Source organism: Pipistrellus kuhlii, unplaced genomic scaffold (genome assembly GCF_014108245.1).
Source record: "Pipistrellus kuhlii isolate mPipKuh1 unplaced genomic scaffold, mPipKuh1.p scaffold_m20_p_3, whole genome shotgun sequence".
In the NCBI taxonomy this organism is placed as follows: domain Eukaryota; kingdom Metazoa; phylum Chordata; class Mammalia; order Chiroptera; family Vespertilionidae; genus Pipistrellus; species Pipistrellus kuhlii.
The window spans coordinates 40,758,454-40,777,229 of NW_023425529.1; the positions used below are offsets into that span (position 1 = coordinate 40,758,454).

The 18,776-nt window shown below is 51.4% G+C and overlaps 1 protein-coding gene across 2 annotated transcripts; it reads right to left on the reverse strand.

Annotated features, from left to right (window-relative positions):
- Positions 1 to 1,467: 1,467 nt before the first annotated feature.
- ENDOU (endonuclease, poly(U) specific) lies at positions 1,468 to 17,663 on the reverse strand. Of its 2 annotated transcripts, XM_036457525.2 has the most exons (10): positions 17,467 to 17,663; positions 12,660 to 12,782; positions 10,010 to 10,093; positions 9,371 to 9,505; positions 8,752 to 8,923; positions 8,163 to 8,362; positions 4,870 to 4,983; positions 4,164 to 4,270; positions 3,290 to 3,432; positions 1,468 to 2,568 (listed from the first exon to the last, which is right to left on the reverse strand). In XM_036457525.2, exons 1-10 carry the CDS (start codon positions 17,519 to 17,521, stop codon positions 2,448 to 2,450), a joined length of 1,254 nt encoding a protein of 417 aa, XP_036313418.1. In that variant the 5' UTR covers positions 17,522 to 17,663; the 3' UTR covers positions 1,468 to 2,447. The 2 variants fall into 2 exon arrangements, with proteins under 2 accessions (XP_036313418.1, XP_036313419.1); XM_036457526.2 differs by lacking the exon at positions 12,660 to 12,782 and having other exon boundaries at positions 17,467 to 17,661.
- Positions 17,664 to 18,776: the final 1,113 nt, after the last annotated feature.

Sequence of the window (18,776 nt, forward strand, 5' to 3'; positions counted from 1 at the left end):
AACCGGTTTTGGCTGTGTAGATGTTCTTAACAAAAGCAACTGTATTTTTTAAATTAATTCTGTCAGAGTCCATTGAGATTGGAGAGGAAAGAGCCACCTGGCTGGTCTGGTAACACCTCATAGACTTGGGTTATCGAACTCAATCAGAGAAGGGGCCAAAATCTAAAATCCAGCCTAAATCGTGGGCCGAATGGTTTACTGAACAGTCATAAACTGTCATTTTGATGGAAACGCAGCGGAGTGCAGTGATGACAGCGCGGTGCGGGCCACATTGCAAGGCCTGGCGGGACGGATTTGGCCCGCGGGCCTTGTGTTTGACACATGTGTCATAGACCATTGGGTGAATTCTCTTTCTCTCACAACTCACAACAATCAGACAGTTGTTTAGTGAGAACAGAATCAAAGTGAGAGGAGTTAGTCTAATGGTCTCCATGGCCATCATTACCTAATTCTGAGGCTTCCATTGGCCTACAAAAAAAAAAAAACAAAAAAAAAAAACTATGCCTATAAAGGCAGCCTTCTCTCTTCAAGGGAGTTTGAGCATTTTTAGTTTTGGGCAGTCATGTGCTCATCTAAAAACTAAGAATTCAATAAATAACGAAGAAGAGGAGAGCAGATATTGAGGGACAGGCAGTAACCTCTGACCCAGGCCTTAATAAGTATCCTTTGAAAGAAGGATGAATGAATCAGTACTGCTAGAAACCCAGGCTCACTATAACCTGAGGAAAAGGGTTGAATTTTGTAACCCTGATTCTGCTACTTACTGAGAATGTAATCTGTAAAATGAGGCATAATCTGATTCTCCATTGTTTAGGTGTAATTAAAATAGTGACGATAAAAAATACTTCCCGGAGAGAGAAAATGAATGTAAAACTCCTATCTAGCACAGCTTGGGACATGGTTAAAAGCTTTAAAAAATGTTATTGCTCCCCCTCCCTCTCAGGTTAGGCTCTGACTAATTGGTTTCCCCTGCCAGCAGGCTTTAAGAAGGACAGCGCTCTGGAATATTTCAAAATGCTTCCCTTTCTCCTGCCTGTGTTGGGGGAAAGCACTGGTTTCTGCTCCAGAATCTCTTCTCCAGCAAGCCCAATCTACAGTCTCCTGTCTTTTGCAATCTTGGGGGCAGGACTTTGCCTGTGCCCTCTCTTCTCTTACGAATATAAGGAGAGTTGTTAGTTTTTCCGTCTGTTCTGTTTTTACTTGTTAGGATGGAGTGACAACTTCCAAGCTCCTATATGTGGAACCAGAAGCCAGAAGTACACTCTTCCCATTCTTCACATTACAAGTCTGCCAGGAAGAATTCTCGCCCCATTTCAGCCAGCGGGACTTGGTGAGACCTCAGGGACTTCACCAAGCCATTCTGAAGAAACAGTGAAAGCAGAAGGACCACCCCCAGCCCTGTTCCTGGGCAAAGGCAGGGAGACAGACATTTGAGGAAGGCCAGTCACAAAGAAGAGGCACATTTCGAATTTTCTTAAATGTCTTTAATTGGAGATTCAAACCCTGTAGTTCAAGCCTGGCTCTGTGGAACAGCAGCTGGTTCTCAGAGGAGTGAGGGGAGAAATGCATAATTGAGGTTGAAATGCAGTCTTCCTGGTCTTCCCATCTAGAGTTTGTTGCTGCTTAAGCCTTAAAATAATAGTTAATGGCACCAAGCTATAAGCTCCTTTCTTCTTCTGATGCAAAATCCTCCGGTGGGGGAACCCTTTCACAGATTATTTGGGATCAAAATACAGCTCTGTAACTGCCCTAAAGAGCTACAAGCAGGAACGTTCTTGATGCAGTTACTGAGCTGACTGTCAAATCCGCCAGGCCTGGAGAAGTCCACTCCCTGCCAGCCCACTCACTGTGTCAACCCATGATCCTCTCTGTCTAGCACTGGAGTTCTCCCAGACCCTGCTCTGAGAGGATGTAACCCTAGAGAAGACCAAATACCCATGCTTGATTTCCTTGAGGCCTCAACATAGGGCTGAATTGCTGTTTGCAGAGCTGTGTACAATGATAGCCATTATATTGTAGTAATCTTGAATGTCTATCAGCCGTTCTTCCTAAGAACAATTGATAGCACTTTCACAGTAATAATCCATCAGGTTTGCCCTCTCCCCAACCCCAAAAAGAGGAGAGGGGGCAAACCCCTTCCCTTACATTGAAAGGAAACCTGAGGCCTGGAGAGGTTGTTCACAGTTCCAACTTCCCAAAGGACGAAGAGCTAGGGGGGGGCCCACCTTCTGTGTCTGGATGCTGTTTCCAAAATGCTGGAGGACAAAGACTTGACTGTTTCCCTGCATTTTTCTAATTTGTATCTTTTCTCTCTTTCCTATATGGACATGTCTGGATTTGGGAATCCCTCCCGTTCTCCTCCATCCCCCCACTCCAGCCCAGAGCGGATAGCACCTCTGTCCTGCAAAGGCTCTCACTGCTCTCTTGCCCCTTCCCAGCCCCCCGCTCTATCGGGTCGAAGACACCACGTAGGCTGTGGCGATGTACTTCTTGCCATTTCCGTAGGTGGACTTGTCCCAGGTGTAGGTCTGGATGGCCAAGGGATATCCACCCAGGCTTAACTGGCACCTGTGGAGAAGGATCATCACATCATGGGTTCCTGCTTCACTCCACCCCTGTCCCCAGACAGGAAGGAACAAGCCCAGTTCCTGCAGAACTCCAGACTATCTTAACGGGCCTCTAAGAGGCTGCCACCGCTTACTTCAGCTCCCCACATGCATGGAGCCCTTTCAAAATCTATGCCTGTTTCCTATCTTCTTTAAAAACAAACAAACAAACAAAGCACACACACAACAAAAACAAACAAAAAAACACACCACTTTTCATCTTTCCCAGAGCAGTATTCTAAAATCCCAGATTCTGGAGCCGAACCCCCAGAAATTAAAAGTCTGTGTAGGGTTTCAGAGGTAACAGGACCCAGGATCCTCAAATGTTAGAGCACATGAGGCCCAGTGGTTTCAACAGTACTCTCTGGGGCTCCAGGGTTCCCCCAAGCAGCGTCAGGGGCAATCAGAGAGGCTTGGAGCACCAGGGCAACTCCATTTCCCACTGTCACACACATTAAGGTCCTCATAAGATTTCACTTGGAGGAAAGAGGGGTGGCAGTTCCTCGGCTAAGGTGAGGTTTGGCAGCCTCCAATCTGATAGGTTCATTTCCCAAGTGAGAACCCTGAGGCTCAGTTCATACCCTCTGAGCCACCGAGTGGCAGAATCCAGGTCTCCCGCCAGTCCTGGCTGAGGCCAGCTCGCGGCCCAGCCTGCCCCCTGGCCTGGCCGGCCCAGTACTCACGTTTTGCCTGGCCTGGCGATGAAGCACAGGGAGTAGAGGGCAAACTCAAACTCGGGGCTGCTGCCGATGAAAGCGGACCCCACTTCCTTGTAGTAGCCGTCCCAGTTGAACTGCATGGCTAACACGTCAGGGTAAGACTCCCACTGCGGACAGAGAAGGGGGTAGGAATGCCACAGAGTGGAGGCTGACTGAGGGGAAGCAAACGGCAGCAGTCAGCCAGGAGTTATTTGTTGAGGGCCAATGGTGTCTGTGTGAACTTTTGGGGGAGGCTGGATTCTTCAAATAAACAGTTCCTCCTGCTACTGTGTGTAAACCCCTCTCCGACCCTGTGTCTGGAGCTGCCAGTGCGTATCTCCCAGGGAGGCCAGAGTCAGCATCTGTATGATCGATGCCTGGGGAACAGGGACATATCTGTGCCCTATGGCCCTCACACGTGGAAGAAAAAGGATTGTTTATCACTCCCAAATTATTTTTTGGCAGCAGGCGGAAAAGGTTTCATTTTTATAAAAAGTTTAACGCAGACTAGCCAGATGAAACTTCCAGCTGACACCACATTCTAAGAAAATTCGGGCAGGAAGTCATTGCACGACTGGTTCTCCTCTCTGAGAACCCTGCCCTGCCCGCAGCCCCATCCAGAGATGGTGCCCTCTGCCTCCTGCCCCTGCAGTTGGGGAGCCTTCAGGGTTTGGAAAGGAATCCCAGTGTCCTGACTGGCTAAACCCACTGTCCGGAATGGGGAAGTCCAATCCGTAATCCCCATTAGCTGCCAATGGAGGTCAGAGTGAGAGGCAAGTCTGACTGCTCAGAATGCAGAATGAGGGCAGCAAGTCTGGCTACTAACAAGGCATCGACAGGGTCAGCGCTCAGTACTCACAGGCCCATCGTAGATGTGGCTGTAATAGTCAACCAGGCCCTCCTTCTCTTGCATGTAGAAGCGGATCCAGTTATGGAAGCCGGTGACCTTGCCTTTTTTTATTTCACCTATAATAAAAAGGGCAACATGGGCGATAGGGCCTCCCCTCCAGCCCCTCTGTCCCTCCCAGGCCAAGGCTGTCTCCCATTTCAAGTCTCTGGGTCCTAGACTTTCCACCTGCTCAGCCCCTTGCCCAGACTGCTCAGAAACACTTGCATTCCTAACTTTTACCTCCAGAAGCTTGCCCTTTCGGCTCAAACCCTCGGGGAAATTCCTCCTCCTGGCTGACTCTGGTAATCAATCTGAGATCCATTCCTCCAAGAACAAACCAGACTTGCTGGGAGCTTTCTGGGCCAGTGCAGTGGGCAGAAAGACCAAGGCCCTCTTGGGAAGCAGCTGACCAAGCCCCGGAAGCAGAGGACCATTCAGAGGTAACAGCCATGGCCCCCAACATGTCTCTCTTCCTACATGTGCCCCCTGGGAGCCTGGCATCTGGTCCTCTTTCGCCCTTAGACTGTTCCTCAACAGTGACTCCTCAGGCCCCACCCTCTCAGTCTGGGAGTGAACATGTCCCTCCCTGCTGGCTGGTGCAGCTGCGGATTCATCAACGCCCAATCCTAAGGGAAGCTATCCCTCCAATCTTTCTTTCCAAGCAGAGTGATCCCACCTGAGAAGACGTGTTCAAAGCCACTCGAGTCCCCCTCTTCATTGCCTCTTGAATAGAGCCCAAACCACATGTTCTTCAAGTCATTGACAAACTCTTGTTCAGTGCTGTAGCGGTCTGGGGAGAGAAACATAGAGGATATAAGAGAGGGGAAGGCAGGATCTGATCCTGGGAAGGAAGGAAGGAAGGAAGGAAGGAAGGAAGGAAGGAAGGAAGGAAGGAAGGAAGGAAGGAAGGAAAAAAGGAAGAAAGGAAGGAAGGAAAAAAGGAAGGAAGGACCACCTGCTCCATCATGTCAAGAGACACCTGGGTTCAACCAACAAATGCATTCAATTCAGCAGTGATGGATGGGGCAACCGTTTTGTGCGAGGCCCAGATCTAAAGGTGAAAGATTCAGCAGGGAATCACAGGACTGGGTCACAGTCTTTACAGTTTGCATTCCAAATAGAGGAGACAAATAATAAGCAAATACACAATAAGTGAACAATATGGTTTCAGATAAGTGCTATGAAAAAAATAAAGATTATTCCATGGTGACTGAAGGTGGGGATGGTGGTAAGGAGCTCTTCTATAATAGAAAAGGAAGATCAGAAAGGCCTCTCTGAGAAGGTAGCACTAATCAAAGACAAAGGATTTTTTAAAATCACTCCTCGATTGGCTGGTGTGACTCAGTTGGTTGAGCATCATTCCATGCACCAGGGGTTGCCGGTTCGATTCCCCTTCAGGGCAGATGCCCAGATTATGGGCTTGATCCCCAGTGTGGGGCATATAGGAAGCAGCCGATCAATGATTCTCTCTCATCATCGATGTTTCTATCTCTCTCTCTCCCTCTCCCTTTCTCACTCTGAAATTAATAAAAAACATTTTTTAATCACTTTGGTTGTGTGTATAAAAAAGTCAGCAGGGCATATGAGCATCAGAGAGACCAGTTTTGAGGCTAACACTTTGTCCAGGTTATAAGTGGTGGTGGCTGAGACTGTGGTGGAAGCCATGGAGGAGGGGTGAAAAGTGGGCAGATCAGGGGTAGATTTTTTTTTTTTAATAATTATGTTTTTACTGACTTTAGAGAAAGAGGGGAAGAGGGAGGGAGGAAGAGACAGAAACATCAATGGGAGAGAACCGTTGATTGGCTGACTACTGAGGATTGAGCCCTCAACCTGGACGTGTGCCCTGACTGGAAACCAGCAACCTGACCTCTCGGTGCATGGGACAGTGCTCCGTACTGAGCGACGCCAGCCAGGGCCAGGGATAGATTGGGAAGGTGGACGTAATAGATGTTACTGGTGGAGGAAGTGGAAATGGAGAACAGTGAGGTAAAAAGAAGAATAAAATATAACTCCTGGGCTTCTGCCCTGAGCAGCTGGATGAATGGCAGTGTCATTTATGAGATGGGGGGAAAATGAGGAAGAAGCAGGAACTTCTTTACACTAAGGTCCGAAGAGATGCCATTAGATAGGCAGATAGGGGTGTCAAAAAGGCAGCTGGGACCCAAGAAAAAGGTCAGGGCTGGGGGTCTAAATGAAGGAGCCATCAAATACCAACTGTTTACTGCCCAGAATTGTGTGTGGGGATACAAATGTGATACCGGACATAGTCCCTTCTTTCAAGGACTTAAAACACAGCTGGAAAACAAGACTAAATCTGCACAGAATTACAGAATGGCTCACAATCTGAATGGCAACCACTTTCTTGGTGCCAGGCTTTCCACTGGGTGCTTTACAAGTGTAAGTCCTCCAAAACCCCATTTCACAGATAAGGCTCAGGACAAGTAGGTTAATGTATCCAAGGTCACCCCGCTAGTAAGTGGCAGAGTGGAACTCTAATCCAGTCTCTCTGGACCAAGGCTATTTGGGGCCAGACCCCAAGCCCTTGACTTCTGAGGAGATGATGAAAGCCAGCTAGCTGGGAGCTGTGGCAAGTACATGCGGTGGGATGTGAGCTAGAACTCCAAGGACAAGTGGAATTTGGACAGGGAGAGGGATGAAGACAGGGTGAGTAATGCAACAGCCTGGCCTCGGTATGGGAACCCTGGGTTTCAGCCTGGCTCTGCTTACAACTTCCTTTGTGGCCTCAGCCAAGTCACCTAGTCTGTCTGGACCTCCATCCGATTTTTGAAAAGTTAAAAGGGCTCAGCCTGGACAGCCAAGATTCTCTCCAGTGTTTACTACAAAGAGAACACCAGGGGGCGTTGAAGGATTGTTTCCTCTTCATAGGGATTACAAGTCTGCCTTGGACTTCACCTAAAAAACAGCATGATACTAAAGTCAAGGCAGAAGCCCTGGGACCGAATGCATAGCTGAGACCACAGGACCAGGGAGGGAAGACCTGGGCAGAGCCTCTCTGAGGCAAAGCCCAACTGCCTGGACTGCAGGAAAGGAATCCGGAGGACACTAACAAACACAACCCATGCCAAGAAGTTCCGCAGCCCTGACCTTTTTTGGTCTGATTCAAATGTTTAATCAGAACCCTTCCTGGTAGGACCTTCCCCTCTGAACCTTTGTTGATTTTCTGTTGCTGTTTCCCCAACAACAACAAACATGGAGTGGGCCGACCTCCTTCCTAGACTGAGCAGGAGCAAGGAGTGGAATCAGGGACGCTGTGAGCCTGGAAAGCGGTGCTGAGCTGGGATTGGCCGAGGTGGCTGACCCTGCCCTGGGTGGAATGGGCTGGCTCACAGCCTTGCAGAGAACCCTGAGACTGAAGCAGTGAGTGGGAGGGAAACAAGGCAGCTGAGAGTAAATCAAAAGATGGGGTGACTTCCAGGCCAGATGGAAGATTCTTCAGCCTCTGCTTGGGTCTATGATCTTTTTGGGTTTCTCTCTGGCCCTCTCTCCCTTCCCCCTTAAAAAATGGACACCCAGCCCTGACCAGTTTTCTCAGTGGTTAGAGCATTGGCCCTCGGACCAAAGGGTATCAGGTTTGATTCCCAGTCAAGGGCATGTACCTCGTTTGCAAGCTTGATCTGTAGCCCCGGTCAGAGCAAGTGTGGGAGGCAACCAGTCGGTACGATTCTCTCACATTGACATTTCTTTCTCTCTCTTTCCTCCCCCATTCCCTCCCTTCTACTCTCTCTCTCTAAAGATCAATGGAAATCCTCAGGTGAGGACTAAACCAATAATAATAATAATAATAATAATAATAATAATAATACTAATACTACAATGGACACCAGCCTCCATGTAGTCCCGACCCATGCTGTTCCTCTCCCCACCATGGAGGCCCCAGAGGTTCCTGGCTCTCCTGCAGACAGACCTGAGCCCTCAGCACTGCCTTGGGGCCGGGGCAGGTTCACTCACTCTGATGATGGAGGAAGCTGTAGAGTTCCTTCATGACGGCCGTCTTCATGACCTCCGTGAGGAAGGTGTCCTGCTCGGCCAGCTGCTGGGCACTGAAGTGCTCCCCGTGGCCCGTCGCCCGCTGGTAGTTATTGAGGAGGTTGATGAAGGCTGCGTAGGTCGGCTTGGAGAACAGCTCTTCGTTGACATATGTGAAAAGCCTAGGGAGGTGGAGGGGGGCCCAGTAAGATGCCTGAAGGTGGCGAGGAAACCCCTCCAGGACTGCTGATGGGCCAGGGCAGGCCCGGGAGGGTTGGGTTCAGGAGCAGCGTGGGGACCTCAGAAGTTCTCAAGGGCCTGCATGTGGTTACTCTCTCCTTACACTTCAGCTCCTGGAAGGTTAGGTATATTCCCAGCCTGGCCAGTCACGGAAACCCTTCCCCCTGGTGCCCACAGTCCCTCATAGCTCTGTCTGCTTCTGGAGACCTATTTTTTTTTTTTCTCTCTCTCTCTCCCTTTGATCCTCCTGCCCGGAGGATAAAAGAGCTGAGGCGTCAAAGAAGCAAGCTTGGGGGAGAGACTTAGCAGCAGAGGAATGACGGGAACGTACGGCTCCGGGCAGTGGTCCACTCGGTCTCCGGTCTCAGAGGGCGAGATGGCATTTTGGCTGTTGAGAATGATGTCTTCCTTCTGTGCTTTGTTGGTGTCCGCCCTGTAGATCTTCTCTGAGATGGCCTTCAGCTCATCTGTGGTTATGGCGTCACTGCTGTGGGAGAAGCCCTCTGGGAGGGATGGGGGGGAGGGTGTCTCAGAGCCAGAGGGTGGCCAGAAGGAGGCATCTGTCTGAATGCATCCCCTTCAGGCACCTTCCAGAAGCTGGCAGCAAGGGAGAGGGGCTGTAGTCAGGCCCCCTAGTGGCCAGAGGACAGGAGCCTCGAGCCTTAAGGATCCTTAAAATCAGCCCCTGGCCTTGCCCATAGAATGTCCACATGGGCCCTTCCTCTGGGAAGGTTCTCACACTTTGACATGCATCAGAAGGCTTCTTAAAACAGGTTCGTGGGTCCCTCCCCTCCCAACAAGACGTTCTGATTCAGTAGGTCCAGGGTGAAGCGTTTCTAATACAGGCCCGGACGATGCTGATGCTGCCGGCCCAGGGACCCGCTGGGAGAACTATTGCTCTGGAGGGTCCCCCAGTCCCGGGGGCTAGGCTAAAGGGAGAGGAGGCTCACCGTGGCCGCACTGGCCCTCGAAATCCTCGCAGCAGTTCCCAAACTCTGGGCAGCGGGCATCGCAGTGGCACGGGTGGTGCTTGTCGAAGGACTTGTGGCAGCGGCCCCGGCAGGAGTCGGGGGCTGAGTACAGGGCTGAGAGAGCAGAGGGAGGTGTGTGCCCGGAGGACCTCCAGAGGTCGCTGGGTCACGGCTAGTTCCCCACACTTAGCTTTGTTGGCTCTCCGGACTATTAAACATCTCCCGGGAAGGGAAGCAAACAAGCTTCACTAGTCCACACCCTCCGCAGTCAGGAAGTCCTTTCCAGTGCCCAGCTCTCCTTTCTGGCCTGTGTTTTTATAATCTTCCCGCTCTAAAAATAAAATCTCTTCCACTTCCCTCTCCGGCCTCTCCACGGGCCCCGGGCCCTCTTTCCTGCCAGAGCCCCCACCCACCCCCGGGCTGCTGAGGGCCTCGGGCTTCTTCCTGCCCAGATCCTGAGTCCAGCGAACCCCTCTTAGCACCTCCGGGTGCTGGGCTTGGGGTCTGTCTGACGTAGGTAGGCCTAGGCCTGCTGCCACTGATATGGCTGCCCCTGCCCCGTCACCCTCTCATGTCCCTTCTTCTTTATCCTGAAGGGGCTTGGGGAGGTAGACTCACTGCTAGCCAGGGCCTCCTCCATCTCTTCCTCCATCTCTTCCTCCGGCTCCAGGAACGGCTTTGGCTCTTTGGGGTCCTCTTGAACTGAAAGAGAGAAGTCAAGTCACCAGCCATCCCCGAGGGAGCCCTCCCTTTATCTCTGGTTCTCAGTGCCCCAGCCTCAGGGACAAGCATGTGTAGTAGAAGAAAATACGAAGCAGGCGCTAGGGAACAGTGAACAAATACCAAGTGAAGGGGGAGAAAGGCTGGAAGTGGAAGACAGGAGGGGGCCGATTATTGAAAAGAATCTCCCCCGGTGACAGTCCTCACCACTTTACCTCCTGGTCTCAGTGTGCTCGTCTATACAAAGCGGAGGGGCAGGCAGGAGGTGGCCCCTTCTGGACTGAAAACTCTGATTTGGTTACGACAGGTGGGCAGGCTTGACATTTTCTCCAAATGACAAGACCCTTACTTAGGAACACGCCAGGCCTATCCTAACTCCCCATCGGAGGCCAGAGTGAGCTCCTCCCAGGGCCTCCAGGGGTAAGGACTGCTTCCTGAGGAGCCAGCTTCCCTTCCTTCGTTGCGACACTTGACAATGGCCACCTGTGTTTGGGGGAGTGTGTGTTCAGAAAAGCCCGTTCCTATTGCTGCTCCATTCCGTTGGCTTGCAGCCTCTCCCCTGGGCCGAGTCGGGTGAGTTGGGTGGGGAGGAAGAGGATGATCTGGGGTGGGGAGAAAGAGGAAGAATGTTCCTGGGACCCTGAGCTCCTTGTTCATCACACGGCAGAACACTTTCCCCCAAAGAAACAACGCTCTGACAGAGTGACTGGGAATCCACGCGAGAGTTCGCTGGGTAACCCTGTGTGGTTACCATCAGAACCGCCGGTCACATTATTCATTCGGTCCCCAGGAATCTTCTGACCATATGCCCTGTGCCAGGCTGCGTTCTGAGTGCTGATTCCCAGGGTGCCTAACTCAGTTACATTTTATGCCAAACAGACTTTTGGGAGCTGATGTAGGTCTCAACAATCTTTAGTAACATTTTGAGTTGCACATCAGAGAAAGAGATAGAGAGAGAAAGAGAGAGAGAGAGAGAGAGAGAGAGAGAGAGAGAGAGAGAGAGAGAGAGAGATTGATTCCAGGGCTCCTGGCAGAGTGTTGTCTCTATCTAGACATGCGAGTGTGATGGTCTAAGGTGAACGGGCCTCCCTGGGTCTGCCAAGTGGGCGCAGCAGCAGCAGAAAGGGGCGGCTCGGCTGCTGACAGTGAGCGCTGGGCCTGTGCTCCTGCCTGCGCCCGATCGGCACAACTCCTGCGGGTAAGTGGTGTGCTTGTGCAAACTGAAGAAAGGTCCCTTCTGGGTGGAAGCAGCTCTGTGGGCACAGGACTGGGCCAGCAGACACCACCTTTGGGCAAATCAGGAGAAGTCACCCCTTTCTTTCAGCGGGCACAGATCTGCCCAGGGCGCACGGCTTAGCAAGAAAGACACAGATTCCGTTTTGATCCGATTTGCCTTTTTACCAGGTGCCCTTGCACCCTGCCCAATGCACACAGCCGTGTGCAGTGATCATTCAGGCCATGACCTACCATGGCTCCAGGGACTGTGTTTTCCAAATTGGGAGTCAGGACTCATGGTTGGGCAGAGAACGTAGCAGGCGTTGTATCCTAAAGCAGACTATCATTTACCTGAAAGTCTGAAACATCGACAGCAGGCAAACCAGGTGGTTATTCAAAATGATGTGTGTGTTTTTTTAATTTAATTTAATTTTATATATTTTTTAAAATATGTCTTATTGGTTGTTTTTTTTTATAGAAAGGAAGTGAGAGGGCAGAGAATTAGAAACATTGATGAGAGAGAAAGATCAATCAGCTGCCTCCTGTACACCCCTTACTGGGGATGTGCCCACAACCAAGGTACATGCCCTTGACCGGAATCGAACTCGGGACCTTTCAGTCCGCAGGCCGACTCGATGCTCTATCCACTGAGCCAAACCGGTTAGGGCATGATGTGTTTGGTTTTTTTTGTGTTTTTTTTTAAATGACTCACTTAAGACTGTGCCATTGAAGTAACAATGGCTCTTGAGGGTAGTGTGTGTCCCATTTAGTCGCTGGACTGGGAATGAGGATTGGGGATGTCACGGCCACCCAGCCTACTCACCGTGGGAAGAGCAGTGTGAGCTGTGACCGCCACTGTGTCGCCCAGTCTCCCTGGATGCATGCATGTGGGGAAAGCAGGCTGCATTTTTTATACTTTTGCTATTTAAAGTGTTGAGTAACCATTGGTATTGGAATACATAGTAAAATGAAATGGTTATCATTTTGCTTTTTGGGGAATTGCTTAAACTTTCAAGATATCATTAATCCTGATAGTTCAGACAGATAACCCAGGTAAATGACATCTGTTTTAAGTTGGGGTTTTACCTTGGGGACATCATAGAATACCCGGGGCAGGTGGTGTCTAAATGGCTGATCCCTGCTGCATGCCCAGTATCCTCATCCCAGGCCCCTGAGCGCCGGCATCAGTCCTGAATCCCGTTCTAGCCTGCTGGCCATCCCAACCAGCAGCCCCTGGGGCAGGCTTGGCATGGACGTGGCTCAACCCACTGTGCTCAACCCACTGTGCTTTCCTTTACCCGCCTTCCCACCTCTCCCCCCGAAGGAGCCTCACCGGTACACGGGTGCTGGTAGTTGTCACAGCAGTCCCAGTACCAGGGACGCTGGCAGTCACACTGGCAGGTAGCATCATGGTTAAATTTCTCATTACAGCGTGATGCGCATGACTCTATTTCTCCTATGGGCGGTAAGGGTCCCAAACTCAACCCTCTGAGGATCCTATTCGCCTCATCAAGGTACCCCTAAGTAGAGGGTTCACAGTCCAGGGCTGGGACCCTGCTGGCAAAGGAAGGTCATTGCTGTCTGCAAGGGAGAAGTGCTCCCACAGGCCCAAATGCACTGTGCCCAGCACCCACCCAGAACTGCGGGGCTCAGCATACAGACCAGGGTCACACACTCAAACGCCTACGGGGCTAGGCCTGCGACACAGATGAGTGAAGAAGCAGGAAGGCAGTAGGAAGAGGTGGGCACTGTGACAAAGTTGGGACTGATGCCCAGCCTGAAACTGGCAGCCACCGCCAGCTCTAGCCACCTGCCGCCATGCTGGGATACAGGCTCAGTGTCGCCACACCCTCTAGTTCTTTAAGAGAAGCCTTCATTTTTACGTGAGATTTTTAAACAATTCAGGCAGCCCCGATGAAGAGGTCTGCGGGCTAGGTGCAGCCCAGAGGCCACTCTTCACCTGTCCTGTAGATGAAGGGGACCCCCCCACCCTCTCCCCCTGACCCATCCCCTTCCCCTCATGCGGTCCCTTTTAAGCTTTTCTGCTTCTTTGTTCTCTCCTCTCCTTTATCTGGACTTCTCTGCATCCCTCCCCCCCACACACACACACACACACAGCCACATGTCTCCATTTCTTGAATCTTTGGAATGCACTCAGATTCGTTTATCTCAGGGTGGGAATGAGGCGGGTGTGGGTGAGCACTGGCCTTGGGAATAAGCTGTTATGTAACCACAGACCACATCCCGTACTCCAGCCCACGGGCTTGCAGAAACAAGCGTTTGGTCACAGGACAAGACATTTCCAAAGAAATGGAGCAAACCCACCACCCCTCCTAAGCAAACAAGTCCCACCACGCCCGCCCACCGCAGCAAAGACTGCTGCGGGTGCGAGCCCGGGTGAAGCCGGCTGGGGGGCCCTTCCTTCCACTCGCGGCTTTGAGGGTGACAGCAGAGCCTTTCTTTCCATTGGAGGTTCCTGAGGTTTGGATTCAGCGAGTGCTGGGGTTAGGGTCAGGCTGCGGGTTAGAGAATGTCAAGATCAGAGGCAGAGTGACTGTCGGTGCCAGAATTTGTGTAAATGAGGAAACCGAAACCTAATTTGGGGGCTGGGGTTGGGGTGAGTTAGGTTTAGATTAAGTGCTACGGTTAGGATTGGGGCTTGAGTTAAATGTATTGATAAAAATAACAATTCTGTAGTCATGTTTAGGGTAAAGCACTAGGGATAGCTTTAAGACCACTTTCAGGGCTGTGGAATGTGTCCAGACTGGGAGAGAAGGAATTAGCCCAGTTTTGCCTTAGACTAGATCTGGGATTTGGGTTCTAATTATGATCCCATGCAGGTATAGCACCTATTTAGCCTGGGTTTGGGACGGCAGTGAATATTAGGATATGGGTTAAGTTCCTGCTTTGGGTTCTGGGATTAGGGGTTAGGCCGTGCTAATGAGGGTGACACAGCGGGGAGCTGAAGAACCTGGAGTCTGGCGCCCAACTGCTTGGGGCTGGAATTCTGGTTCTGCTGCTTTCTAGAGACGCAATCCTGGACAGGTTATCTGACCTTCTGTGCCGTGGCTTCCTTATCTGTAACAGCATGATAATGAGCTGATCCCATAGAATGTTTATTATAACTAAATGAGTTCATGTTTGTAAAGCACTTAGGATAGTGCATCACAGATTAGCACCAGGCTAGTGTTTGTGAGATAAACAAACCTTGGCCAAGTTTTACGCTCTTCCTGAGGACAGGAATTCAGACTGGCTGCATTCAGTCTCTCCTCCCTCCAACATGCCCTCTGGCTCCTCCCTCCCTGGGTTTCAGCTAGGCCTTGGGGGTGCCCACGATGAATGTCGCTGATAGTCTCCTAGCTGACACCCCCACTATATGTCTGCTTTCCTTACATCAAAGAGGTGTCAGGTCAAGGTTACCCAGGACCGTATGCACCTTCACCTTATGTACAGGGCCTCCTGTGTGGCCTGGACGGTTTGGCCTTGGATCCAGTGAATTGTCCCTAAAAAAAGAAAAAAAAAAGTGCAGGCCCCAGGCCCCTGTCCCTTTAGGCCCAAGGGAACTCCTCTTGAATCTTAAACGGTGCTCCCTTGGAGCCTGCCTGGGAAGACCTTAAGGAGAAATGGTCAGCCCGGGAGGAAGGCTCGGTCAGCTGCCTGCCCGGTCAGCCTGGCAGTACACCCAGACTCCGGAGGAGAGAATTCAGACAAAGCAGGCCAGCGTCTAATGGGCCAGGTCAGCAGAGTCCGAGGAAAGAATTCGCTTCGTTCCAGCAGCTGGCACCCGTTGAGACGGGTTGCGAGTGAATAGGCAGCTCTGTGGTGCTCAGGAGAACTCCACACCCCCGGCCCCAGACTGTGTCCCCAGCAAGAAGCCTGGCCTGGGATCCTGCACGCTTTTAGAGGACCTTGGGGTTTGAGGGGGGAGGGGTAGAGTGGGAGGAGCTGTTCCTCAAAGCAACTGTTCCTGCTGTGTTGCTCTGGGGACACTCACCCTGACTCCTCACACCAGTGCACCACCCGATACCTACTGTTTACACCAGTGCACTACCCAATGCTTACTGTTTATACCAGTTCTATGTGAGTCCCTGCTCCAGCCACCAGCTGCCCTCATCCCTCTGCCCCTTCTCTGACTCTGCCTTTCTTCGTTTTGGCCTTTATTCTCAGACTCAGATTCTTCCTCCATTCCCCATGAAGAGCTTAGCCATGACCACCCCACCTCACCCCCAATAAAACACTACATCTCTCTGCACCCTCCAAGATGTCAAGATGCTAGAATGAAGCTCACTCCCTCTCCATTCAGCCCACCAACAGAGCCTGGGTGTCCCCATATGTCAGTGCTGATCCCCTCTGATGGTTGACACAACCTACATCTGTGCCTCCACAGGGGCCCAGATGCTGTTTCCATGGAGACCCAGTCAGCTAAGAAAATTCATTTCCAGGACCAGCTTCCTACTTCAGCCAAAGGCTCCCCAGTGTGATTCATGTTCTTGCATCAAAGTTCTGAGATGTTGAAATAGGATAGACAAGAGCAGAGCCTCTTCCCTGCCACCTGAGAAAAGAAGGTGACATCAGCCACTCAGCCCTCACTTCCCCAGCAATCCCACAGCCAGATCAGATCACCACCCTCAGGCTCCACCTGCATGTCCGAAACCACTGTTGCCTCTCCCCCGACCCCCCACCAGACCAACAGTCTTATTTTATTTTATTTTTTTAATTGATTTCAGAGAAGAAGGGAGATGGATAGAGAGATAGAAACATCAATGAGAATCATTGATTGGCTGCCTCCTGCACACCCCCTACCGGGGCACTGCGGAGGGGAGCATGATCGAGCCCATAACCCGTGCCCTTGGCCAGAATCGAACCTGGGACCCTTCAGTCCGCAGGCCAACACTCTATCCACTGAGCCAAACCAGCGAGGGCAGAGACCAAAAGTCTTGAGCTGCTGTCCTCTCCTGAGAGTGGGATGTATCAACCCTGTAGCCACTCCTTCACACTAAGTGAGAAGTTTTTCTGTCCTCCCTCACTCTCTACCACTGGCTCTCCGCCAGGCAGGGCCCAGTCAGAGCTGATTCCCGGGTCTGAACGCCAGGTGGAGGTACATGATCCCATCCAGGGTTGGACGCCTGGGAGTTTCCCCTCCAAAGGCTCTCCACTTAGGAATCCTGCCAGGGGTCCCCTTATCCACAACCCACTTGGAAATGACTCCAAGAGTAAGCTTCTCCAGGAAGATTTATAGTCCTAATCAAAGCCCCAGTTCATTCAGACCTCCCCCCATATAGACTGCTTTTAATACATTATCTTACTTAATCCTTACAACAGTCCTAGACAGGAACCACCTGGGTTGGGTGGGATGGGTATCAAGTTCTGATCCTTTCTCCTCTAGGCAGACAAGGATTCTCCCCACACACCTCAGCTCAGCCCCCTCCCTTGGCCCTTGGTTTCACTGGCTCATTAGCCACAATTAACACAGGGCCCCAGCGTTTTGCATAGCTACTAAACAGGAAAGGACTCCTGCTCCTCTGCTGGTTCCATCCCATCCCCTGCACCGCTAGTAGCTGTGGGCCAGGACCCTTCTCTGTGTGTTAATCCCTCCAACTCTGGGGCAAGACCGATTCCCCTGACCACTTGCATAGCCCCAGGTCGCACATGGCCCACTTCCTGGTCACGGGCTCTTCCTTCCTTCCAGTTTCCCCCTGAACCTGCCCATTTCAGAGAAAGGTCTATCCCCAGACAACCTCATTTATTCCCAGGCAGCAGAGGGGGTAACCAAGGGCAGCAGGCCACTCAAACCCAGCAGACCCCAGCCCCAGCTTTATACCGTACAAGGACCACGAAAAACAAAACTTGGGTGCGATCAAAAGTCAGGTTGGAGTAAGGAATGTTTGGGGCTGGTCTTCCAAGCTGTCAAGAAGTGTCTCCCAGGACATGAGTCCATCAGCCCGGACACTCCCTTCACTCAGTCCACTCCACTCCAGAGGCAACTCCTGTACCTCAGACCAGGACCCGTCTAAGGTTCTCCTTGAATTTAGGACGGAGCTGGCCCTCCCTTGTCCCACTGCTCTCACCCTCTACCAAGTTCCCCAAACCTCTGCTTCTTTAGGCATGACCTCTTCTAGCTCCACCGGATAATGACTTACCTGCCCAGGCCAGGCCGCAGAGCAAGGCCAGTATCAGGGAGACACGGGCCTTCATGGTGCCCAGTAGGAGGCCCAAATGGGATTGGCTGTCAGACTTCCACTAGAGTCAAGATGAATGTCACAGCTCTCAAGTGCGCCTTATTTCCCAGGCTCATCCTTTTAAAGACATCAGAACTTGTAGATCTGGTACCTCCAGATCCTTCCCCAAAAAAGGGGGAGGGATCCCAGATGAATCGGAGGAGGATGGGGGTGGAGTTCTCCAGCTGTTTGAAGCCAGAGGGAAGGTGACTCAGCAGGCAGGTAGTGCCAGATGTTTAGAACAGGTAATGCTAGCCAATTGTCGCTAGGAAATAGGTCATACAGGCAGGCAAGGCAGATGCGGGCCTATGTTGAGATGCTGTCCAAACCCGGGGCAGCCATGGCTCACCTTTGAGTGATGTCTTCCAAACACCCACCTACCCGCAAGCCACAGGCCTGGCTTTTCTACGGGGGAGGGGCTGCAGGCTGGCCTCATCGTTGAGTTTCTGGTACACAGCATAAGGAACATAGTAAGATGATCATTACAAGTTTGACTAACAAGTGCTCAGGCAAGCATTGACGTTAGTGGAAGGAGAGATAAAAAGAGGCCTGGGTTGGAAACAAAGGCTGTTCTTACTACCATCAAGCGCATGTAGCTAAATCACCTTATAAATATCATGCAAATTGGCCTCTAACTCTTACTGAGTCAGCATCTCGGCTCTTACATGCTTCAGGCCCTCGTGGACTTCAGGTTTATGAGGCCAGGGAAGGTTGAGAGGCCTTTTAAAGGACACACCCTTCCTCTTCTGGGAGCCCAGGCCTAACTCCCTTTATCCCCTACTCAGTCCCCTGGCCCCCAAAGGCCCCCAGAGAGATGAGGCCGCTCAGGGCTCCTTTCCTCCCAAGTCTGAGAACAGGAGTAGCCACTCGGGCTGCCAAGCTTTCTCCTCCCACCGAAGGTTAAACCTGCTAAGTAAGATGCCCTTTCCAGAAAGAGCACTGCATGGGAGTTCTCAGCTCCCTCAGAAAAGAAAACTCTCATATAAAAAGGCAAAGCTGCCCTAGCTGGTTTGGCTCAGTGGTTAGAGCGCCAGCCTGCGGACTGAAGGGCCCCAGGTTCAATTCCGGTCAAGGGCACATGCCTGAGTTGGGAGCTTGATCCCATTGTGGGGTGTGCAGGAGGCAGCTGATCAATGATTCTCTCATCATTGATGTTTCTATCTCTCTCTCCCTCTCCCTTCCTCTCTAAAATCAATAAAAATGTATATATATATATTAAAGGCAAAGCTTAT

What these genes read in the sequence shown, in the direction of transcription:
- ENDOU (XM_036457525.2), bottom strand. Translation starts at nt 17,521, where the DNA reads ATGAAGGCCCGTGTCTCCCTGATACTGGCCTTGCTCTGCGGCCTGGCC. An exon ending in GGAGGAGGCCCTGGCTAGCA is followed by an intron (nt 9,506 to 10,009) that starts GTGAGTCTACCT and finishes CTGCTCTCTCAG; the next exon opens with CCCTGTACTCAGCCCCCGAC. An exon ending in GCCACATCTACGATGGGCCT is followed by an intron (nt 3,433 to 4,163) that starts GTGAGTACTGAG and finishes CTCTGTCCGCAG; the next exon opens with TGGGAGTCTTACCCTGACGT.